This window comes from Musca vetustissima, unplaced genomic scaffold, assembly GCF_032173495.1.
Source record: "Musca vetustissima isolate MV318-11 ecotype Yass unplaced genomic scaffold, APGP_CSIRO_Mvet_v1 utg70926, whole genome shotgun sequence".
In the NCBI taxonomy this organism is placed as follows: Eukaryota; Metazoa; Arthropoda; class Insecta; order Diptera; family Muscidae; genus Musca; species Musca vetustissima.
The window spans coordinates 1262-28739 of record NW_026884520.1 but is presented as its reverse complement, the minus strand read 5'-3'; the positions used below and the strand labels follow the sequence as shown (position 1 = coordinate 28739).

Sequence of the window (27478 nt, the reverse complement as noted above, 5' to 3'; positions counted from 1 at the left end):
ATGGGTGGGGAAGTTCGCTCAATACAGTAAGTAATTGTTTTAATCAAATGATAGCACCGGAGAGGGTTTAACACAAAAAACGTGCAGTGAATTTCAATGTGTATTCTTTGAATTAAATTTACGGCACAGTACACTTTGTTGAGATTGCTTTGCCATATTTAATAATGTAATGTTATTTATTGGAATACCCAGAAATCGGTTATTTATATGCTACAAAAAATAAATAAATAAATTAAGCGAAGAAAATTAGAATTTATGTTAAAGATAATTTGCAAAAATTCATATTGAATTAAGTTTTTAGTATGTGTTTTAATAATATTTACACTAATTAATTCCCATCGTTGTACTAACATGAACATGTACATTATCTTCTCTATTATAGCAAATCATTTAATGGCTGTGCTTGTTGTGTCATCTTTGTCTACATGACATACACAATGCTGCCATTGCGTCAGCGAGAGTCCCTGGTCGGTGGTATCATATTATCAGCAACACAGATTTACACTACCATAAGCCATGTGGAGGATACATACCAATGGCAAGAGGTAAATATTTTTTCCAGGATAAGTTTGAAAAATAATATCTCGTTTATTAACTATTTGAACATGATCATAAACACATTTTATTCAACAAAAATAATAAATTTACTCTTTATGGTTTCGCCTGATTCGGCACTTCCAAACTTATTGATTTTTCATAACTATAGACGCACTCATACAAAATTAAATAATAATATTTTTAAAAAATTTAAATAAAATAACATTAATTAAAAATGGTTAGGGCCTCCCTTATTTTGAATAAGTTCAAAAATTCTATTCATCATACTGTCTATGAATTTTTTTTTTTTGGAAATCTTTATCGATTGAGTCTAGAGTGATGTCCGCCAAGTTTCGAAAAAATTGGTCCACATTTAGATATAGCTCCCATATATAGTTTCGTCCGATTTCATGTAAATGTTGCTCTAAAGTCCCTATATATCTTTCGATTTGCACCAAATTTGGCATAACGTACTGAATTGAGCCTAGAGTGATATCTGCCAAGTTTCGAGAAAATCGGTCCAGATTTTGATATAGCACCCATATATAGTTTCGTCCGATTTCATGTAAATAGGGCACCAAAGTCCCTTCGATTTGCACGAAATGTGGCATAACGTACTGAATTGAGCCTAGAATGATGCCTGTCATGTTTCTTTGAAATCGGTCCATATTTAGATATAGCTTCCATATACAGTTTCGTCCGATTTTATGTAAATGGTGCACCAAAGTCCCTATATATCCTGTAGGATCATTAGAATAATTAAACAGGAAGTAGCAAACTCAAACTCAACCGACATATGGAGTGGCCTTAATCGGCACAGAATTTTACTCGGATCTTCAAATATATATAGTAAAGTACGATTATAGCGAACTAGTAGGGGCCGAGTAAATTAGTTCGTTATAGAAGAAGTTTGTTATATCCAAGGTTAGGCAAACCCCATATATTCCTTTTCCAAATTGCCAGTTTTTGTGTCATTATACCCTATTTTTGACAATAATTAAGCTGCTTCGCTTTTTTTTGACATTTTTTAAAGGTTGTCATCGTTAGGTATTATGTATATTTGCAACAAGATCGTTATAACAGAATTAAAATAAATGAAAACTAGAAATTGGTACCGAATAAATAGCTAGTTATAAGAAAAGTTCGCAATATCCGTAGTTCGCTATAAGAGTAAAGATTTGTATGAAAAATCTATCTTAAAACTTCGGGACCAGAAAATGTGTTCGCTATAAAGAAATTTCATTATAAGAGTATTCGACTGTATGAATATTTTGATGTGTTGCAAAAGGAATGACTGAATTGTTGAGAGTATTCAAATTGTATTGGGTTATTAAAGACATTTTGGGTTCTTCGACTCCTACTCTTTACTATTTTTAGTGAACTTAAGTTTACAAAAAATAGGAAATAGTCTCATTCTATAGTAAACTTTAAATATTCATGGTATATATTACATAAAATTAACATAGTTTTAGTTAACCTGCAAAAAAAAAATACATATAAAATAAATAAACAAACGAAAACTTGGCATTATCCTGCATATGTTTAATTGAAACGGTATCTTCGTATTTTACCTTTACCCTTAACAGGATTGCTTCCAGTCACATGTAATCGTATTCTGATCTCATGTTTGTTTTCATTTCCTTTGTTTTATTTTTTTTTTTTTTTTGAATAAAATACAAATAAAAATAAATATATATGTCGATGGTTTTTTATTCATAGATTTGATTAAGCTTATACAATAATACAACAACAACAACGTCTAGACAATGCTATGTGAACCAAATAATAAAAATAAAAATTTATTGACCATCTACTGTTTTTTTTTGCCATTGTTGTATTTGGTTGTGTGTGTGTGAGTAAGATACCCCTAACTAACATGTTTTGTATTTTTGTTTTCTCATTTCCTCTTTTTTCTCCTTTGTTTATTTCTGCCTTCTTCCGGTCAACATGGTTTCTGCTGTTTTCACATTTGTTGCCGTTGTTGCTGTTGGCAGTTATTCAGCACTTTAATGGCTTTATTTTTATCAAATCTGACCGGCATTTATACCCATTGGCCCAAGGAGAAGGCACAACGTAAAGCATTTATCGAGACGCGTCAGTGTATTGAGGCTCGTCTGCGAACACAACGAGAAAATCAACAACAGGTATGTATCAAACTATATATGTGTGTATTCATCTATATGTATGTGTCATTTACAAAAATGTACACACTTTTAAACAAACTGACAAACAAATAACAATTACAAAATAGTTGAATGAATAAGCCTGCGTACTCTTTGGTATAAAGGACATTGTTCGGCAATTTACACAGGTGAATAATTAAATTCGTCCATTAAACGAACAACAACGGCGTATTTCTCCTTCAGTATTTTAGTCATATATTTGAACGTCAAGATGGACAATTCAAAATGTATTTATATTGAAATATAATTACAGAAGAAAAGTACAAAACTTGGAAGTGTCCGACCATATGATACCCTTCATCATTTTGGCTATACGCAAGAAATACTGCTTAGATTTTTATTGTAAGAGGCGTGGTATGTGTTAAGGATGATTGTCGTGAAATCGGTCGAATATATAATATATTTCAAATTTTCAAAAAATCAGTTTTTTTTGTTTTTGTGGTATATTAATGATTTTTGGAACACATATAGAGAAAAATTTTCTGACTCCGAAACCGTTTTTTGGTTGATGCGCGCGAAATTTTTAATTTTGGGCATAAGAAACAAATCTTAAAATTATGCCGTTTATTATATTGACCAAAATCGCTGATACAGATCTTCTTCCGTAAAATAAGAATATTAATATATTATAATAATAGCGATAAATTTGCACATCTTAGCGAAATATGATAAAAATATAGGAGATTTCGTCAATATTTTCATACTCACACCTAAACATTAATTTAAAAATATCTTCATAATCTAAACACCATGATGAATCAAATGATATCAACAAGTCCGTGTAGCGGTTTGTAAATTACAGCGAAAACAAAACAACACATTGAGGAAAAATATTTGTTTTTGGTTCAAAGAAATAATGTCATCATATTTATTTTTATACCCTACACAACTATGTTGTCAGGGTATTATAGCTTTGTGCATCCCCAAAAGTTTGTAACGCAGCGAAATATTGGTCCTAGACCCACCTTTAAGTATACCGATCGTCATATCTCGACTAGTTGAGTCGATCTAGACATGTGTGTCCGTCCGTCCGTCCGTCTGTCCATTATAATTTGTAAACACGATACAGGCCACAGTTATGGACCAATCTTCACGAAATTTTGCATGTAGGACGGGTTCTGGCCAATGAAGACCCCTATTGTTTTTGGTAAAGATCGGTTAATATTTAGGGGGTGAAATTGACCATATACTAAATTTTTGTCGATGTTTCTGGTCTCTCCAGAGGCCGCAATTATGATCCGAACATCGCGAAATTTTACATGGAGAAGAGGATCGGGCCAAAGAATAAGCATGCATGTTTTGATAAAGATCTGTCAATATTTGCCGGGTCAAATAGACCCTGACTTTTGTGTGAAAAATTACAATTTTTTTATTCTGGGGCGTATATACTTGCTCCTGAAGGACATATGCCCGAGAAGTTGCACTTAAATATTTACAGGTGCTTCCTGTAAATAAATCACTCTAGAGGGCGGAAATATAGCGCTGATCACTTTGAAATTTTCCATGAGGATCCAGGTATGGTCAAGGACAACGACTATATTTTTCGGTGATGATCAGATAGATTAGGAAGAGGTGCTGTTGCCTCTAAACGGCAAGAAGGTGAAGCTATAACGAAATATTACCAAGGCTCGGAATAAAAATCCGCAGAAAGATAGAATTCCGTAGTAGTTGTGTAGGGTATCGTATGGTCGGCCCCGTCCGACTATACTGCTCCGCTCACTGGTTTAATTTTATATATGAAATTTCAGAAAAAAATGTTAGGGTTATTCTTCTATTTTAACCGAATTTTGCCGAAAAATTTATATATATATATATATATATATATATAATCACTCCTTGTGCATATGTATACACTTGCGGATAAATTCCGATAAATTTTGGGGTTCTATAAATAGGAAAAAATATTAAAATAATACTATGAAATATACATTTTAAATTGTCTCTAAGTCGCGTAATTCTCAAAATCATTTGATGCGCATGCGGTTTCCAGGAAGTACTGAAGTTTATCTTCCAATCCATATATATTTTGCGAAACTTCATTTGACGGCTAAGATTTACTACATGTTGCGTTGAAGTACCCAAAAACTCGTAAAACGCGAGTAATTTCCGAAAACTGTATATGCCATTAAAGCACATCCGATTTCAGTGTGAACCCTATAAAAATACATCGATTTATGGATGACCTATGAGCTCAATCTATTTTTGAGATAAATTAGGTACATCTATCTTTCGGCTGAAGATTTTAATACTCTCTTTTCGCAAAAGTACAAAATCCCTAACAGGTCATTTATTGAAACGGAAATTATCCAGAGAAAACGCAAATAAATCCGCGATATTTTCAAAATATATATCAAATTACTCAGATTCGCGACTACAATAATCTTAAAATCGATTTTTAGAAATTCCTGTTTGCGCTTTAAAACTAGAAGTAAAATTCAAAAAACAGTCAAAATCGATCTTTGAAATGTCAGCAAAATTTAAAGTAGATGCAGTTTAAATTTTGAAAAATGATACATAAGGGGCGTATTCCCCATTTTGTTGGCTTCTAGTTTTACTTTGACACGAAGACCGTGGAATGAGTGGCTTAATCACAAATCGATGGAGAACATAAAAATACTGGTGGGCCTCAAACTGTTTTTACACATTTTTTATACCCTTCTACACACTGTGGTACAGGGTATTATGTCTTTGTGCATATGTTTGTAACAGGCAAAAGGAAACGAGATAGACACATGGTTCCTTTTGAAAATATGCATATAATCACTTTTTAAGTAGATTTATGCATGTCCGTCTTTCCGTCCGTCCATGTATTTTTGTTAACAAAGTACAGGTCGCATTTGTGATCCGATTTGGATGAAATTTGGCACAGTTCACTTATTTGGCCCAAAGACGAACCCTATTGAAATTGGGAAAAATCGGTTCGTCCGGTATTAGGTAAATAGGGCACCAAAGTCCCTATATATCCTTCGATTTGCACGAAATTTGGCACAGCGTACTGAATTAAGCCTAGAACGATGTGTTTAAATTTCGTGAAAATCGGTTCAGATTTAGATATAACTTCCATATATATTTTCGTCCGATTTTAGGTAAATAGTGCATAAATAAATGTAACCTAACATGTGACAAGTTTCGATGAAATCGGTTTAGATTTCTATATTTTGCTTCAAATTTAATTACATAATTGTGTCCATTTGTAAAAAGCAACTCTATATCTGACCAAAATTTAGTATAGGTTGCAGAATGACATGTGTAATTTCATGTTAATGGTCCTTCAAAAATGCGACGTCTGTTAGGATTCTCTCTGTTGGATTTCTGTTGACCTTTTGTGGGGGAGATCCCGACGAATTTACTGAATTTGCATTTCAGGTGGTGGAGGGTATTTAAAGTTCGGCCCGGCGTAAGCGACGTATTAAGAAGAGTAGGAATATTCCTCATGTTTGTTGCTATGGTACATTAATTGCCCTTTCCACCATGAGGAGACAAAAATAGAAACAAACATTCCGATTTTACCATCACAAAGGGGGTATCGTACCGTTGTATGGTGGCTTCCCAGAAACTTCGGTCAATATTAATAATTTTTAGTATGGATATGTATTATTCAATCAGAACTCAAAATATCAAATTACTACCAATTCGGTTCGAAAACCTGTTCAAAGTCCTCAAATTATCTAATATTGAGGGGGGAACCGTTATATGGGGGCTATCTTAAAACTTGGGTCACTATTAATAATTTTTGATACAGTTGTGTGTTATTCAATGAGAACCAAAAATACCAAATAACAGCCAATTCGGTTGGAAAACGTGTCCAAAATGCCCAAAATACCGAATTGGTGGTGCCGTTATATGGAGGCTACACCAAAACGTGGACCGATAAATCAATTTGCAATGCCAAACATGCTAAGAGTACTAGTAATGTCTATGTAAAATTTCAGAGCTCTTTCTTAAATATTGCGATTTCTATCGTGATTTCAACAGACAGACCGATATGTGTAAATCGACATAGAATATATAATAATTTCTGGGGTCTCCGGTGAATATTTCCAGGTTTTGCAAACGGAATGACAAATTTAATATAAATTTGTCATTCCGTTTGCAAGGGTGTGAAAAATAAGGAGATATTAGGAAAGTGCCATCGTCGAACGGGATGACGATTCGGTACATATATATATATATATATATTGAAGTCTAGAAGTACGTGAATCGGCTCAAATTTAAATATAACACATGTGCCTCAATCAATGCCTTTATACATAATAAAATACATTAATATAATGTTACTTCGTTCTTAAATTAATATACATAACAAAAGAATAAATAATTTATTCTATAAAATTGTGAAATTTTTTATTCAATTTATATAATACCATTTCACTATCTCGCCAATGTTTCCCTCCAATTGAAAATCATTCATGTTTTATATGTTCATCGTTTTTTCCTATTGTCCACGGTATTTTTAAATTCCTGCATAAATAAATACGAAATCCCCATTGATATTACTCGGCTCCATGCCCTGTCATTTCCAGCATTTCAGCATAAACAAAACATTCGCATGTATCGACATTGATTTTGTACTCGTATTGATTCTAGCAATCATCAGAATACCTGTTAAGCTCCTTTTCGGCTCGAATACAAATGTTCAATAAATATTATTCTATATGGTGGTGGTTCGTTTATGAGATTTATGTGCTTCGCATTTTTTGCTGGATTTTTAAAAATGTTTACTTTTTCTAACAATTTATTTGTAGATATATGTATAGGTATGTATTTTGGGGTTTGTTTGTCCATTGATTGTCGATTTATAACATGTATCTGCCATTATCCGATATCGGTTTTTGGGTTAAATTGAAAATAAATAGAAATTGTAGGTACCCTTGTCAATGCTAACAAGTTAAGTAAGTGCGATAGTGCGGGAATGTCGGAGGGAGTGAAGTAGATATATGTGTGCCCCCTTTGCACCAATATCAAAGTTCAAAATTACAAAATAACGCACCGTAAAACCATTTGCATGTAGAATGAAACTTGTTATCATATCTGCACATGTTGCTTTGCAAATGTGTCAGAAAATGGGCTAACATTTTTGCAATTCTTTTTGTAAACTAAACAACAAAAATGAAATTTTAAATCTACGTAAGAAAAGTAAATGGAACATGTAAATAAAATTATTTTAATTTGTGCTGCCAGTGTGCCGTAGACTTGTCCAATTTTTGAACCGATTTATCCGAATGTTATACACAAATATTGTTGTGAACTTACTACCAGGGGGTACTAATATTGTACCACGTAGATGTAAGATAATTCTGTGCTAGAGCTAGGGTTATTGTTCGTCGACAAGTATTTCTTGGTTGACCTCGATTTCGTTATCCTTGGAGATACTATTCAAGCGTCATTTCCAGGTTCGTTACGTTCAACTGCTCTACGTTAATTATGGTGTTAAGCCAGACTTTGTGGATATAATACTGGGGCATTTTTTAGATACAAGCTGGGGTACGTCATTGCTCTATTTTGAGTGTTGGTCTGGTCTACATAGGTCTACTTTATTTTTGGTCTGAAGTCAACTTGTAGGAGTGAACCGATTAGTCCCATCTTCGGATTTCATTTAGGCGTATAGGTTGTGCACAGTTTGGTTAAAATGGAACATTCCATTCACATGATATTGCATTTATAATATTGAAAATGTTGACCATTTGTGGGGCCGTTACCAGAAGAAGTGGACCAATTGGTCTTATTTTTGGACTTCATCGATGCTTGGTAAAGATAATAGGTTACACAAAGTTTTGTTAAAGTTCCACAGTCAGTTCGCATATAAATTTAATTTTTGTACAATTTTGACCATTTTGTAAGTATTTCGTGTATAAAACATTCCAATTTTTAAGGCCGTATTGCATTTCCCCATAAATATAAATAAAAGTATAAAGTTTTTAAAAGATTTTTGAAAAGAAAAAGGACACAAATTTTGAAATGTTGTTCAATCAGCCATATACAGAAAGTGCCTATATTATTCCCTTTACTTGTTTTTGTCTTTAAAAATAATCTTTTAATATTGTTCGAAATTACATATATAATACCAAACGTGCTTCTATTGACGAAAATGGAATGGAAAAGCTATTTCTGATGGTGTGTCTGGCCTTGAGACGTCAATGATCAATAATAAATTGTTCTAAAATTGTGAAATTCGGAACACTAAAAAATAAGTCATTTCATTATTATTATTATTTTTGTTAAAAGTAAAATCGGACGACAGTATATATGGGAGATATATAAAAATCGGAATCGATTTTAACTAATACTTTACAAAAATCAAGCTGGACTTAATTATGTATGCTGTGCAAAATTTTGTCTCAATCGGACAAATATTGGGAGTTTGGTGCACTTTTTAAATAAAATCGGAGGAAAATATATATGGGAGCTATATCTAAATCTGAACCGATTTAACAAAAACTTCGCATACGTCTATCAGCACCTAACACAGTCCAGTGCACAAAATGTTGTCTCAATTGGTTTACCCTTGGAGTTTGGTGCACCATTTACAAAAAATCGGACAAAACGAAATATAAATCTGAACCGATTTCTAAAAAAATTTGTATACGTCTATCTGAACCTAAATCAGTACGCAGCGTAAAATTTTGTCTCAATCGGACAAATATTGGGAGTTTTGTGCACTATTTACATAAAATCGGTCGAAAATATATATGGAGCTATATTTAAATCTGAACCGATTTCAATAAAACTTCACAGACATTAAACTGGACCTAATTTAGTGTGCTGTGCAAAAGCTTGTCTCAAACGGACAAATATTGGGAGTTTCGTGCACTATTTACAAAAAACACAAAATCGGACGAAAATATATATGGGAGCTATATCTAAATCTGAACCGATTTTATGAAAGCCATATCTAATCTGAAACGATTTTCTACAATTTCCATAGGGTTTGTCCGTGGGCCAAAAAAGTTTCTCGTGCTAAAATTTATCCAAATCGGATCATAAATCCGACCTGTGCTTTGTTCACAAGAATGCATGGACGGACGGACGGGCAGATGGACATGCATAAATTAACTCATAAAGTGATTCTATACATATTCTAAAAAGGGACAATGGCTCTATCTCGTTTCGTTTTGCCTGTTACAAACTAATGAACAAAGACATAATACCCTGTATCACAGTGTGGTGAATGGTAAAAAAAATCGAAACCGTATTGGGTACTTCCACTCACCTACCAATCACCACACTGTGGTACAGGGTATTATGTCTTTGTGCATATGTTTGTAACAGGCAAAATGAATAGAGATAGGCCCATGGTTCCTTTTGAGAATATTTTTGTGAAAAAAGTACAGGTCACAATTATAATCCGATTTGAATGCACAGCGCACTGAATGCAAAGTTTTGTTAAAATCGGTTCAGATTTAGATATAGCTCCCATATATAGTTTCGTCCGATTTTTTGTGAATGATACACCAAACTCCTAAAATTTGTCCGATTGAGCAAAATTTTTGTACAGCGAATGCAATTGAGGAAAAAATAATGTGTGATAAGGTTTGTTGAAATCGGTTCAGATTTTGGTATAGTTCTTATATGTACTTTCGTTCGATTTTATGTCAATGGTGCCCCGAAGGGCCTATGTTTCTTCGATTTACACGAAATTTGGTAGAGGATATTAAATTTAGTTCCGAGTGATAACAAAAAACAAATGGTGTATGCAACAATTGCTCAATTAAGTCCATGTGTTTATATATAGCTCCCATACGTAATTTTACTCGATTTCATACAAATGGTACATCAAAGAATCCCGTGCCCTTTTGACATGCAATTTTTCATTGATTTCAGAATGGTATTGGGGTTTTCAATGGGTTCAAATATCTAGATAGCACATTTAATTTCACCCGATTACATCTGAATGGTCCTCCAAAGATTCTATGTCTTTTCCATCTACAGGATATTGTAGATATTGATATCCCTTGTATATACCCAAAGTGGTGAAGGGTATCATATAGTCGGCCCCGTCCGACTTTTGAACTTTCCTTACTGGTTATATTTGAATATCATTGCTGGTGGTCTTGTTCATGGTATTTACCAACCCTGAAAAGCATCAAGCCGTTTTGTGTATTTTGGCAATTTGTTAAGATTGATTTAACCTGTCTTGTATATGGAATGTCATAAACACAATTTTGTCTGGTCTAATAACATGTTTCAATAATTTTCCCCAAATTTTAACCTTCCATTTGAACAGATATTTTTCATTGACAAATAATAAATTAATTTTTTGGTATTAACTTGTTTCTATACTTTCATTCTATTCACAATTTTCCCATTGTTCCCGCTGCAATTTCCGGCTGTAACAAAAAGGAACGTCTTTTACTGTCAGTGCTGCCGAGGCATGTAGCCATGGAAATGAAAGATGATATCGCAGGACAACCGCGTGACACACAATTTCACAAGATCTATATACAACGACACGAAAATGTCAGGTGAGTTTCGAAGCACAATGGAAAATTTAAAATGACCCCCCTTCCACAGATTTCTGAGTTTGAAATAATTCCCAACAACGCATGCACACATCCGTACATATGTACATTCTCGTGTGTATGTAGGGGTGTATGTAATTTGTAAAAGATAACTGATTCTTATTAAAAATTACTTTAAAACATAACAAATGTAAACATATGAGTTTACGGTAATTACAATGACTTATTTTGTGTTAGTGTGTGTGTGTGTTTGTATGTCTGTTCATATATCCTCTTAACTTGCCCCCTCGTATCAGAAAACGTGATGTGTTGCCAATGAATGGAAGTCATGTTAAGAACTTCACAATAAGTCAAGTGAATCATTTGAGAATAAAAATGAAACAGAATGAAAAAAAACACACACAGACACAAATGTGAACATCTATTCAAAATCACAAAATATGTCACATAATTCCAAACGCGTGTGATGGCCTTCATGTGTACGTATGTGTATCGGTGTGGGTGTGCATATGTATTAAGTTTTCCTTCTCAAGTTTGATAAATTTAATGCTGTTTTTTATGATTTGATACAAAAATGAAGATGTATGCAAATGGCAACTGTAATGACGATGTTTATTTGGATGATAAAAAAACAACAACAACAACAATTGAGAAATGCTTTTGTTTGCCACAAACAACACTCCTTCAACAAATGTCAAAAACACATACAATTCAACACGAAGGTTATTAAGTTTTCATGAAGACTGAAAGCCTCATTCTTTCCACTCCCCTTCTTCCTCAGTTTTTTCAGTTATAGAAAAAAATGACACACCATCTTATTTATTCAATTGTATTTTATTTATAGGAGCACTAAGAGATTTTTTTCCAGTGATTGAAAACACTCGTTGTGGTAGTAACAGGTGGGGGTGATGTAATGCGAATTTGTGTGGAAAATAAAGTGACACGTTTTAAAATGTTAATAAATATTAATATAACGCCTGGCTAACTGAGGTTGTCATTGGAATCATCTATAATAATATGCATCATCTTGGTGGAAAGGTGGAAATTCTTTTTTTTACGAAAGCCTTTGCTGATATGATAGGAATAAAAATGCGTCATAGGTCAAATTTGAGCCTTTTCCGAAATTTTTTAGGTAACCTCGAGTGAAAGATTTTTTTGGAGAGCATCTAGAAATGAAATAATAAAGAAATAATAAAAAGCCAGTAAAGAAAGTAGTAAAGTCGGACTGGGCCGACTATATATTACCCTTCACAACTATGGTTATATTTTACATATCGTCAGCTAAAATGCAAAAAGGTGTAACTAAAAAAATCATAATTGTGTAGGAGAAGCAAAAAACAGTTTTGAATGAAAACTAAAAACATGTCATGTGAAATGAAAAAGTATGCCCGGCTGGGTGATATTGCATATGACGAATACTATACTTTATCAAATAATACATTTATCAAATAAACCCACTTGTAGTTACGTCTTTTTGTTTTTTGTTAATAGAAGCTCCTCTTTTGACCGCAGACGTGTAAAACATTGTCAACACATATAGTTTATTGACATTCACAATATTCATTCAAAAAGTCAATTTTCAATTTTTTGTTAGTTACGCCTTTTTGCATTTTAGCTAACGATAAGTCTCGCAACGTCGCCTTTTCGAAAGTTTAGAGTCGTTTTCGAACAATGGGACAAATTTATGTAAATCGATTTAGAGCAAACTTTATACAAGCTATTCGGTAGAATGCACTCTTCAAAATTTAATCTCATTTAGACACCCGTTTGAAATATATATGAAAGCTCTGTCTGCATCTGCATTAACTTTAACAAAACGCAACGATGCCATTCTGTTGTGCAAAATATCGTGTAAATCGGACAAACATTAGGAGTTTGGTGCACCATTTAACTAAAATCGGGAACTATATCTAAATCTGAACTGATTTTCAGGAAACTTAACACACCTCATTATAGACTTAATTCAGTACGCTGTATAAAATTTCGATATATAGGGACTTTGGTGCACCACTTACATTAAATCGGACGAAAAAATATATGGAAGCTATATCTAATTTTGAACCGATTTTTCCAATAGGGTTCGTCCTTGGGCCAAATAAATGAGCTGAGTCAAATTTCATCCAAATCGGATATTAAATGCGACCTGTACATAGTTTACAATTTAACATGGATAGAAAGTGATTCTATGCATATTATCAAAAGGAACAATGGGTCTATCTCATTTCCGTTTGCCTGTTACAAACATATGCACAAAGACATAATACCCTGTACCACAAACCAGTAAAGTAAGTCGACTAGACAAGTGGTCCTAACATTCTTTTTGTTATTTTTCAATGATTTGGTCGCTTATGAACAATTAGCCGTATCCCCAACGGCGTCCTCGGGGCAGATATCATCTCAATAGTCAAATTTGGAAAAATGTCAATAATGATTTGGGGATGCATGACAAGCAAATCGTTGAATTGTGAAGGTTATGCTCAGTCTTTCCTTCGTCTGCAATGGTGTGCTGAATCACGAATTCTTAAGGCCAATAAAGAATACTACATAGAATTTATGCACCATTTGGGCGAAACTATTCGCCAGAAACGCACAGAATTGTAGAAAACCCTATCAACCCTATTGACGTCACACCATTGCATCCAGAAAATGTCACTGTTTGATACCCTCTTTGGTCCGAAGATCTGGTTGGGTCTTACATTCTCGAAAAGGTGGAACTTTTTGTCACCTTATTTTCGTAAAATCGCTATGTTTATTATATACCGTTATTAAAAAAAGTGTTTATTTTGGTTGCTTTGGGCGTTATAAACTAAAATTCGCTGTCGTTTGTATGTATATAGGGATGACATGGTGTTTACAATTGACTAGACCTGTAGTCTTTAGTTCATCTAATTTGAAAAACAAGTTTTATAATTAGTGGAGTAGAAAAAAGTTTCTCCCTTTTTATTTGAGTTGTGTAAAGTGTTCAACGTATAAACAAATCAGCTGCGGAGGCTTGCGGCCTTAAAAGTTATTTGATACCACTATTGATACATACAAGGCATGCTAATATATACAATAACCGGTAGATAGAACAGATATATACTCTTTAGAGGACCACTGAAATGGAATCGGGCGAATCTAAATATGTGATGTCACATGTCATTCTGCAAGCTATGCTAAATTTTGTAAATCGATTTAAAGCAAACTTGACACACATTATTTGGTATTCTGCATGGTTTAAAATGTAATCTCAATCAGACATCCATTGATTACTTGGTGTACAATTAACATCAATAGATTTAAATTATATATGCTATATCTATATCTAAACCGATTTCAAGGGAACTTGACAGAGATTAATTATATACCAAATTTCGTGCAAATCCAAAGATATATAGGGACTTTGGTGCACCATTTACATTAAATCGGACGAAAATATATATGGAAACTATATCTAAATCTGAACGGATTTTCACCAATTCCAAGAGGGTTCGTTCTTGAGCCAAATAAATGAGCTGTGCCAAATTTCATCCAAGTCGGAAAGTGATTCTATGCATATTCTCAAAAGGAACCATGGGTCTATCTCGACTCCTTTTGTTACAAACATATGCACAAAGACATAATACCCTGTACCACAGTGTGGTGAAGGGTATAAAAATGCAAAGTCCGTAACAGCAAAATGCTAAAAAATGTGCTAAATGTTAAATAAAAATGTTGCGGCTGAATCAAAACATAAAATGCTAAATTTAGGAATGCTAAATTGACCACACTGATCATATACTACATTGTGATATATTGTAGCGACGTGGCCAGATATTCCAGTTATGTATTCATTTTTGGTCTAGGTAGGCATATTCATTTTTCATTTCATTATACCCTTCACCACACTGTGGTACAGGGTATTATGTCTTTGTGCATATGTTTGTAACAGGCAAAAGGAAACGAGATAGACACATGGTTCCTTTTGAGAATATGCATAGAATCACTTTCTAAGTCGATTTATGCATGTCTGTCTGTCTGTCCATGTTAAATTGTAAACAAAGTACAAGTCGCATTTATGATCCGAATTGGATGAAATTTGGCTTAGGTCACTTATTCTGCCCAAGGACGAACCCTATTGAAATTGGGATATAGCTCACATATATATATTTTACCGATTTAATGTAAACGGTCCCTATATATGTTTCGATTTGCACGAAATTTGGTACAGCCTAATCATCTAGGTCTAGAATGATGTCTGCCAAGTTTCGTGAAAATCGGTCAAGATTTAGATATAGCTCCCACATATAGTTTCCTCCGATTTCATGTAAATGGTGCCACAAAGACCCTATATATATTTCGATTTGCACGATATTTGGCACAACGTCCTGAATTGAGCCTAGAATGATGTCTGCCAAGTTTCGTGAAAATCGGTCCAGATGTAGATATAGCTCCCATATATAGTTTCCTCCGATTTCATGTAAATGGTGCACCAAAGTCGCTATATATCTTTCGATTTGCACGAAATTTGGTACAGCCTAATCATTTAGGTCTAGAATGATGTCTGCCAAGTTTCGTGAAAACCGGTCCAGATTTAGATATAGCTCCCATATATAGTTTCGTCCGATTTCTTTAAATGGTGCACCAAAGTCGCTATATATCCTTCGATTTGCACGAAATTTGGCATAACGTTCTTAATTGATGTCTGCCAAGTTTCGTGAAAATCGGTCCAGATTTAGAGATATCTCCCTTTTACTACAGATTGATTTTAAGTAATTGACGTACTTAGGAACCAATATGAACAAAACGTTCTGAAATTAGTATAACCTAACCTGTGACAAGTTGGTTTGAAATCGCTTAATATTTGGATGGAGCTTCCATATATATTTTCGCCCGATTTCAAGTAAATTGGGCATCAAACTCCTCATATTAGTCAGATTGACATTAAATTTCGTACAACGTACAAAATTGAGCAAAGAATTACGTAGTTGCGTTTTCATGAAGTACAGACATAGCCCAAAGGATGACCTATTTATATTTGTTTGAAGTCGATTGACATACTTTATGGATAGATCTAGGTAAATTCACATTTAGATAAATATCACATATTTTTTTTTCATCCAATTTTATGTTAATAGTCCTGTTTAATATACCCATAGTGGTGAAGGGTATCATATAGTCGGCCCCGTCCGACTTTACTACTTTCCTTACTGGTTTTTGGTTTGAATCGGTCAAAATACAGTTCCCATATGGGAAATTACAAAATTCTTTTAAATTCTTTCAAACTGAGGTTTGCAACCTCATAACTCGCGAAATATGAACATAATGCATATAATTTAAATTCATTTCCATAAAGTGAAGTGTTCTTGTCAAAATCTTAAAATATCGATAATAAATAATGAGTTGGGTGAAAATGTGTTTTGTGTTCTTTTCTGATTTGTGACTAAACTACACAACGCACGCACATTTGATCAGTGACTAAGTTAAAGAATACCCCATGGACAATATGGTTCTAATGTATGATTTTTCGATATAATCGCTGCATCCACCCAAAATGGATGCAGACGGATTTTGGGTGTTTTTTAATTTTTCTTATAATCAGGACGCGCAACCAGAGTCTAAATTTAAGAAGGTCCGCTTAAATGCCGTAGAACCCCGCGTTTTTTTACGTGCCGAATCTAATGAACTCAACCAATTCCGCTGAATTAAACGGCGGATATAGGTACCTTAAATGTAGGAAAAACTGAAAATCGCATTTTCTTCGAATTGATTCTACATATATTCGTGCTTGTATTATCATATTCGCGAATATGTGTGAAAATAGGTCAAAAAGACATCGATACGCGTATAATATGCGTACTTTATCCAAAACTGATTGTGGCGGCGAATTAAACAATTCTTTTAATATAGGTGTACTTTTGTGTATTTTTATAGGAGATGCGCATAAAAATCGTATGCACGTTGCGTCATTTTTAGCCATTTTTAGGGTTTTTGCATAGTAAAGTGCAACGAGCAGCATACTTTGGCCGCTAAATAAAACATCGAAAAATGCATAATTATTGGAAGAGATTGATTAGGTTTATACGAAAACCGTATGCGCATCAGCTGATTTCAACGAATACGCGAATTGCATGCATTTTAATATGGATCATTTTGATGTATTGTACGTGTAATATATTGAGTCATTTCTAAAGTCGAAACTCTTATCGGATGAATCTAACGATATTTAACAATAATATAAAAGAATTTGCAGAAGAAAGCGTCGCATATTTTAGAAGATTAAGGCAAACCCGGATTTCGTTAACCATACTAAAAAAAACGAAAATTCAAATAAACGTTTTGTTTTAATTAAACAAATAATTCATTTTATTTTCCAAAAAAAAAATACAAAAAAAAAATCAGGCTGAATCCCAGTTTGTTGTTTTTATTAAAAAAAAAACTATTTATTAGTGGGGAATGTATGACATTGTTTGCCGAGGGGTAAGGCAGGGAACAATATAGTTTCGGACCACGCCACTGATCCTCATCAGTTCCCTTAGTTTTTGTTGGGATATTCTCCCTAGAAGCTATTGCTTCTATAAAAAAAACCTTTCATACCCAGATGTCTCTTGTAACAAAGCGAAGTACTTAGCAAAAAAATGTCATACATTCCCCACTAATTAATAGTTGTTTTTTTTTATAAAACAGATTTCGAATCAGCATATTTTCCTGTATCAAAAACCATGAATGTGCTCGCAAAAACAATTTTTCAAAAATTTTTTATGGAATTTTAAAAGGATTACTAAGGATTACTACATGATTTTTAAAAGCACTTGTTTTATATAATCAATGTAGCTTTATGTGGTAATTTCATTGAAACATTTTGTATATATATTTTAACATTGAATGTCCTCTTGCGAACATTATATCCACGTGACGGCTTTCATAATCTTATAAGCTTGACTAATTCTTGGATGAAAACCATGCTTTGTGTTCATATTACGCGCCACATTATTTATTCACGAGGGTCATAACATATTCCATCCCACAGCAAATGTGTGCGGTCATACGAAATAAGTAGCATACTCGTATATATGTACGTGCTATCGTATATGTCCACATGTTTGTGTGTCATGAACACGTGAATAGCTGAAGCTGTTGAGTGATTATAAATTACTTTTGGGTGTACTAAAATTTCTTTTTACAGACAACCTTTTGTTATCCCCACGTTTGTTTTTTCTGGTTAACCTTAAATTACCAATGAAGTATGAGGTTGACCTGGACCAGCCCAGGGTTTCCATTTATGAATATTTACAATTTTATGAAGTGTAAAATTGTTACTTTGACGTAGTGCTGAATTTTGACAACTTGTTGTCTGTGTTTTCTTTAGGGGTCGTATAATAATATTTTAGATAAAGCTCTTTTATTATGAAGATGTTTGCAAAATTGACAGTAACCTCGAGTGGGGGTAATGTTATGTGCAAATGAACATAAAACCTTGTCGTAAATAGACACTTTATTTTATGTATGTACGTGGAGTAGTAGTACATACTAGACTTACTACTAAAAAACAGCTGCTTTGCGTAATTACCCCATTAAAATTAGTCTTTTCGTTAGAGAATATTCTTTTACAAGGCATATGGGCATTTCCGCAGTCACACACACGATTTTCAGAGCAAAATCAAACTTTAAATGTTAAATACATCAACAACAATTACATTTTTTACAATTATCCCTTAAGAGGAACCTCCATTTCCTTAATACTTTTATGTAGAACTTTAGGAGTACTATCAGTTGTAAAAAAATTGAGTGTCTCCGGTTTTTATCTTTCGAGTTAAACGCCACAAAAGAGCGGTCACTCACGGACTTCAAATACACATGACTTTAGACACCATTGCTTATAAAGGGAAAACTTTGCGAATTGTGCGAATATTTTGAACCTTTTATATTCTTTACATAAAGAAGAGATAATAAGCATTATTGCTTAACTTTCAAAATTTGGCATATCCTTTATTTGCGAAGGATTTTTCTCGGTCACTCACGTTACATTTTTGATTTTGCAGTTTTTATACCCTACACAACTATATTGTCAGGGTATTATAGGTTTGTGAAGCCCCAAGAGTTTGTAACACCGATCCTAGACAGATCGATAGTATACCGATCGTCATATCTCAACTAGCTGAGTCGATCTAGACATGTGTGTCCGTCCGTCCGTCTGTCCATTATAATTTGTAAACACGATACAGGCCAGAGTTATGAACCAATCTTCCCGAAATTTCGCAGGTAGGAAGAGTTAGGCCCAATGAAGACCCCTATTGTTTTTTTTAAATATCGGTTTATATTTAGGGGATGAAATGGACCAAATACTTAATTTTTGTCGGTTTTTCTGGCCGCTCTAGAGGCCGCAATTATGGCCCAAACATCGCGAATTTTTATATGGAGACCCCCTTCTCCAAATTATAAGCATAAATGTCTTGATAAAGATCGGTCAATATTTAGGGTCAAATGGACCATGACTTCTTTGTGAAAAATTACAAAATTTGTATTCTATAGCGAATATATTTACTCCTGAAGGACATAGAACCGAGAAGTTGATAGTATATCCAAGACGATTGGTTGACCTTTAAATTGATACCAATTATTTTGCCGTATGTACTCGGATGTGGGAGTTACACGAAAATATTTACAGGTGCTTAAGTATTTAGATATTATTTAATGAACCATTACCTCACTAGAGGGCGGATCGCTTTGAAATGTTCTATGAGGTTCCAGTTGTGGTCAAGGACAAAGCCAATAATTTTCAGTGATGATCAGATAATAATTTTGGGTTTATCTATAGGCTACTATTATATGCCGAAAATCACAACACAACCCACGCTGAAGGGAACGTGGACAAGTAATTAGAAGAGCTGTTCTAAATATTGGTAATATTCGGAAAATATGTCAGGACAAGGAAGAGGTGCTGTTGACGTCTAATCGGGCAAGAGGGTGCAACTATCACGAAATATAACTCAGGCCCGTAATAAAAATCCGCGGTGACAGAGTTCTGCGGTAGTTGTGTAGGGTATCGTATAATATCGTTGTGTAGGGTATCGTATGGTACAAGGCTTTTTCTATGAAAAACAATTCTTTTAGCAATTTTGTTTGATATTTGTACTTAAAGTACTAAATACGACAAAATGAGTAGAGGTAGAGACAACAAATTAGAAAATAGGAACGGTTAGGAACAGATATCCGAATTTTAGTATTTATCTTTGACTATGGTAAATAAAATGTTTTATGGAAAGGTTTTTCGAATAGTTTTACTAAAAATTACTAAAGGTTATATGAAATATAGTTTGATTATGTGAATTTCGGTTAAAACTTCCAATTTGGTAAAAAATGGACAAGAAAAATAAGTGAAACTATGCAAACAAGCGACTGAACACCACAAGTACTAAAGTGTAGGCACTTTTAAACGCAAATGTTTTACAAAATTTCTAAAATAATAGTACTGATATTTATTTCGAATGATGTTTCCAACCACACTGAAATATATTATACTACAGCGACTTCAGATGTAAATTATAACGCGCTGGATCTTTATGTCGAGGATATTTGTAACACTTAACGCACCAGAAATATTAAATTTCTGCAATTTTAATGAAAATCTTCCATTATTATGCAGGTCTCTGCATAATAAATGATGCAAAATTGTAATTCGTACTATAAGGGTACTACTATAAGTACTAAAACGTACTACATATTTTACCATTAGTATTAAATTACCGAAATGAACAAAAAAGTTAAAAAAAACTATTATGGTGCTATATGCATTGGTCCATCGGGAGGATCGAGAAAATATTACACTTTCAGAAAATATAAAAAATAAGTAAGTTTTACTCGATTTAGTAGGGTAGAGGCATCAACGTTTCCGTTCCAATGAAATACGGAGTAATATCTGAGATTTTTTAAAAACATTTCAGTAGGACGATTCAGTAACTTATAACGTTCCGACAATTTTGTCTGCACAAAAAATCGTTTGCAGTAACGAAAATCTTATTCTGTAAAAATTTTGACAAATTGTCGATAAACTTTCAAAAAGCTTTTAATTTTGAACATTTTGAAAACAAAATACATACAAATTCAGAACAAAACAAGGCGTGTTCAATATTGAAAAATATTTGTCGATAAGTTAACATCGAAAAATTTGGTGTTGTTTATTAACAACATTTTTAATAATTGTTGTTAAAAACTGTTATAGAATTGAAATATTGTTTATTTTGTCGTTATAATAGTTTATCGATTTGAGAATTGTTTAAATTTTATAGTGAATCGACCCACAGGTATAATACCAATAATTTAAATGTTTTCAATTTATACCTTACACAAAAGTGTATTGTATAGCTGTGCTAGTATACTATATGATACATCACTTTCGGCATTCCGATGATGGAATGACAATTTTAATATAATATACATCCCCCATGGTGGATGGTATAAAATTAAGCCGTAAAATCCAAAGTCCAAATAAATTATATTTTATTATAAACGAATTTGATAGCCTAAGTACTACGAAATCGCAATAACGAATATCACTTGGAGAAAAAAAAATCCTATAAAATATTATAGACTTTTAACATCTTTAATAAGAGCCAACTTTTATCCTGCATACTTTCTCAACATGTCAGTAGCTGTTCTGCAATTACGTTGTCATATCGTGTTGTAATGTGTTAATTACAAAAGAGAAAAAGTGTGATAAGTCGTTCGATTACATATCCCAGTAAACATGTTTACCATAAAGTATGTACGCTTAAACTTCGGACCATACATATTCCCACAGGGTGCAATATTACACGATCTTGGTAGCCAATCGTCCGCCTAAAAAAAACTGAAATAATCTGCTGCAATGAATCCATAAGTACGGATGCAATGTGTGAGAAGTTATTTGAAACTAAATATCTATATTAATTAAAGAGTAAAGCGATTAAATAAACGATTGAGTAAACGAATAATCAACACCCATACGAAACGACTGAAGCTACAATTTTTAACTTTGGGGTGAGGGTCGACCTTAGTCCGAAGATGTAAGATAAGGCTGGGTTTTTGGAAATTCGTGCTAGAACTTCATGGCAAGTACTAAATATGGTAAACCGGTACAGCTAGAACTCTAAAATTTGGAATGAGGGTCACTGATAGAGTTTAGGATGGTTTTTTATACCCTCAGTCTTATGACTAATGAGGGTATATACACTTTGATACGGTGAAAATGTGCCTCATACAAATGTTGGTTTTAGACCCCATGTTTCTTAGGACCAAATCCGTTTCAGATAATTTGGAGTCGATTTACAAATGTCCGTCCGTCCGAAGGTGGGACCCGTCTGCCCCCTTCTCTGGTACTCCCCCACATATAATATATAGCTGGAATGCTGAGATTTGAAATTTACATAGCCGCTGGAGTGTAGGATTCAGATATGTAGTTAGTTTGGAAATGTATAAAAAAATTACTAAATTGTACTATATTTGGTAACATTTTATGTGTGAGTGAACCTATGGAGCTTGAACACTGAAATTTGGAAATTAGATTACTACTGTATTGTAGAATTGTGGTAGGTCGTTTTGGAAATTTATACTTATGTGTCTTAATGGCACTAAATTTAAGATTTGAACTTGATATTACCTTCGAAGTGTAGGATTTGGATATGTAGTTAATTTGGAAATTTGTACTTATGTGTACGAAAAATACTGAATTGTAATATATTTGGTCAAATTTGGACTTTGGTTCCACCGATAGAGCTTGAAAATAATCAAAGACATAAAAGTATAAAGATAGGTACTACTATGTACTAACTGGTACTAAACTTATTATAACTTGGATTTATAATGAATCCCAAGGCCTGGGATGGTAATATGGGCAAATAAAATTTTTATTTTATTGTATGATGAAGGTAGTTATGGAAATTTGTACTACTATTTTTATTTAATACTAAATTTTATACACTTTAAATTTAGGTGGTCTGGTAAAGCTGAAATCCAGCAATTTGGAATAAAGATTACTGTTGGAGAGTATTTGGGTGTGTGGGAAGTTAGTCAAATTCGTACTATATGGTACTAAATTTGGTACAATTTGGATTTGGGTGAACCTATCGGAATCGATATAGGGAAATATAATTTCTTTTGCGATTATTGAGATGGTTATTCATGGAAATGTATATTAATGTGTACTAAATTTGGTAAAATTTGGATTAAGGTGAACTCATAGAGCTGAAATCCTGAAATTTAGAATTAGTTTTGGAAATAAGTACGACAAGAGTGCAAAAGGCACAAAAGTTCTAAATGAGTAGGTAATTTGAGAATAAATTGCACCAAATTTAATATGTAGCTAGATTTTTGTTGCGCTCGGAATTTGTATGTAGTGTTGAGATATGGAGGTAGTTTTTGAAATACGCACTATAAGAGAAAATATTTACAATATTGTATTCAAATTTTAAATAGGGTCGATATTGGTGTGTAGATTGATTAGCTCTTGCAGTTTTCTATGAAAACGACATAATATGTTAGGAAATTGCGAGTGCTGCAATGAAAAGGAAAGCCATAGCGGACTTCCATACCCACCGAGTTGTTGAACATTTGTATTTATATCGAAGCAATTACGAATTTAAATCTGAGAATTAAGTTTCGTTACGTTTGTCAGTCATGCTCCCCTGTACAAGAATATTTTGTAGTGCAAGTTTCATGATAAAGTTCTGTAGAACGGGGATGCCGAAGAGATAAAACGTTGCCACTTTCTACTAAAAGATATATTTCTGTTTCATCTTTCACGACTACGCCTTTGAAGTATTTATCGGCATCCAATTCAGGGAGGGATAACACTTCTGGGTGATTTCAATTGAAATGTTCACAGTTGCCTTTAGCATTGCACTAACATTGTTCTGTTTGATTTTCGGCACCTGGCCGGGTGGTCAAACGTATCTGGGCTATTGTTTCCTTATGATGCATCTTTATTGTGCCCTCGGCACTGTGGTAGAAGTGACAGTAAATTATCGATATTGCCTTGACTTGTGTCGAGAATAAAAAGGGAAATATATTTCGTTTGGAGTGTCGTGCGGTACAATTCATTTTACTCAAAAATAAATTTCCACACAATTATATCATACATTTGGATTATTGGTCCTTAGAAGAAAACCATGGCGTTTTTAGTTGTATATAGTAGGCTAAATTGTTTCAACAAATGCTGATTTCTAAGCAATTATCTTTATGGCAACACTTGCAAAAATTTAGATATTGTGTTCAACGATGAAGCTAGTTTTTTGGATCAATGCAGAATTGTTGATTATGGATCAGACAGAAGCATTGGAAAACCTTCCAATGCCTTCTAAAAAGTCACAGTTTGGTGAGATTTATGGGCTGGTGTCATCATTGGACCATATTTCTTCAAAGATGGTAGGAATAGTAACGTAACTTTGATTGGTGAGTTTTGATTGTATGTAGCGTATTTTCATGACATAATTTTTATGTGATTTTTTTTCGACAAAACTTTCATTTGAAAATCTAAATGGCTCCATTTTGTCCAAAGACTATAGTCGGGGTGTTAGAAAATCCATCTGGGGATGAAAGCCCTTGCGAATAAATTAAGAAACCAGAAAAGAAATTCATTAGATTACATAGATATAAGTTTTTCGGTACAAGTATTGGGTAAAACTGGTAGAGGATGAGAAAATAGAGAGAGATGTTCACCAAAATCTAAAATGGATTTAAACCATTTTCAAAATATGGGGCTCATATATGAATTTAAAATGAGTACAAACCATCTACATATATGAAAAAAACATTGTGTTATAATAAAAAATACTTTTTTTCATTTCGAACCAGCGGTAATCAAACAAACCTTGAGACCATTAACATAAAATTGACCGAAAATGTATATGGGAGCTATATACAAATCTTCGTTCTTGAGTCAATTAAATGAGCTGTGCTCAATTTTATTTCATGCCACCTGTATTTTGTTTGAAATAATACATCAACAGACGGACGTACAGGCATAAATAGACTAACAACGTGAATCTATGCATATTCTCAAAAGTAACCATAGGTCTATCTTGATTTCATTTATCTCTTACAAACTTATGCACAAAGACACAATACCGTGTACAGTATCTGCCAAACACTATGCACCCCATCGGAACATCTTCCTCCACCAAAATGTAGAGTGCATATTAAATTTGTTATTCCGTTTACAACATATTGAAATTTTCTACGGAGACCCCCTATATTCTTGATCAGAATAAAATTCTATGTCGATTTATGCCTGTCATCACGATAGAGATCGCAATATTTGAGAAATAGCTTTAAAATCTTGCACAGACATCGGTAGTAGTTCTGGGATTTTTGGTATTGCAAATGGCTTATATCGGTCTACGTTTTGGTTTAGCCTCCATATAACGGTACCCAAGGACGAGCCCTATTGAAATTGGGAAAAATCGGTTCAGATTTGAATATAGTTCCCAAATATATTTTCGTCCGATTTAATTTAATTTCGCTTTCAGAGAAAATTGGTATAGCGTACCGAATTAAGTCTAGAATGATGTGTGCTAAGTTTCGTGAAAATCGGTTCAGATTTAGATATATCTCCATATATATTTTTCTCCGATTTTAAGTAAATGTTGCACCAAGGTCCCAAAATATGGCCGATAGACACAAAATGTACTGAAATTTGTATAACCTAACCTGTGACAATTTTCGTTGCAATCGGTTCAGATTTATATATATCTCCCATATATATTTTCGTCCGATTTAATATAAATGTACTTAAGTCCCGGTATATCACTCGATTTGGACGAAATTTAAATCTGATTTAAATCTAGAATGATGTGTGTTAAGTTTCGTGAAAATCGGTTCAGATTTAGATATAGCTCCTACATATATTTTCCTCCTTTTTAAGTAAGTAAAAATATGACCGATATTCACAAAACGTTCTGAAATTAGTATAAACTAACCTGTGACAAGTTTCATTGAAATTGGTTTAGATTTTTTTAGATATTATTTATTTTTGTGTCATTTAGTACGAATTTTCAATAAACCAAGCCTCCTATTGGTACATTCAGATTTCTATCATAGCAGTTCCATTGCTTCCAACAGTTCCGGAGTAATGCAGTTTTAGTACTTTTTAGTACCTTTTAGTACTAATTTCCAAAAAATATTTTTGCCCATCATTATATTTGTAATAGCTTAAGCTAAATACCATGTTTCAGTTATCTGTCTACAACGGTTCTAATGAAATATAATATTTAGTACTTTTTAGTACCTTCTAGTACTAAAATTTCAAAATTTTTTTCACACATACCACTTCGCTTATCGTAGGCAAAGCTGCATACAAAATTTCAAGGTTCTAAACCTATTCGTTCCCCAGTAATACAGTTTTTAGTACTTTTTAGTACCTTTTAGTACGAATTTCCAAAAACCCCGCCTACACACCAAACCCCACCTACACACCAAACCCCACCTACACGCCAAATTTCAAGCTTTTAGCTTTGGCCGTTTCGTCTGGGCGTTGATGATCAGTCAGTCACTTATAACGCAACTCTTTTATATATATAGATTACTACTTCGACTTTTCTACACGATTAGAAAGATGATATATAGGAATGGTGTTTAAAATCTTAGGGATTAAATAGGTTGTAAATACCATACGCTAATCATTGTCGTTCAATAATATTAATACTCAAGATTTAATATAAAGGTGTATTGAGAATGACAAATTACCCTTGAATATTTCTAGAATAACTAACCAATTCCATACAAATATGACGACTAAATATATACACAAATTTGTATCTTCAGTACATCAACTAATGCCAAAATGACTCTAAAATTCTAGTCTATAAAAAAGAACAAAGCAAACAACTACACACCTAAATATTCTTAGTTGATACAATGTTACATTTACCTTCAAAATTCACCTGCTGCGATGTGTGAACAACAGTAGCTAATAAAAAGGGGGGAAAGCTACAAACAAAGTTCAACAACCTAACCACAGCGGGAATTCTTAAAATAGACTCTTTAACCCCATAAATGTTTTCCACTCAATTTGCTCAACGTAATCAAATATTAACAGATTATGTTCCGATGAACCTGTTGCACGGAGTGCCACAATGGGGGTTTCCATTTATTTTAAGTTGTTTTTGTTGTTCAATCTTCTTAACTTTTTAAAAAGAGACATTAATGCGTTTTTTTTCCTTGCTCTCCCTTTTCATTGTCCTTGTCTTTTTTTTAATTTCATTAAAATTTCAGTATTCTGTTTGCTGACATCTGCGGTTTTACAAGTCTCTCGGATCAATGTACAGCGGAGGAGTTGGTGCGTCTACTAAATGAACTTTTTGCAAG

The 27478-nt window shown here is 33.4% G+C and overlaps 1 protein-coding gene across 1 annotated transcript; it reads left to right on the top strand.

Annotated features, from left to right (window-relative positions):
• LOC133331489 (adenylate cyclase type 5-like) lies at nucleotides 1-27478 on the top strand (the record flags this gene model as incomplete). Its single annotated transcript, XM_061539879.1, has 5 exons — nucleotides 1-26; nucleotides 383-545; nucleotides 2532-2681; nucleotides 11061-11182; nucleotides 27386-27478. Coding segments are annotated over exons 1-5 (554 nt in total), but the record flags the coding sequence as incomplete, so codon positions are not given.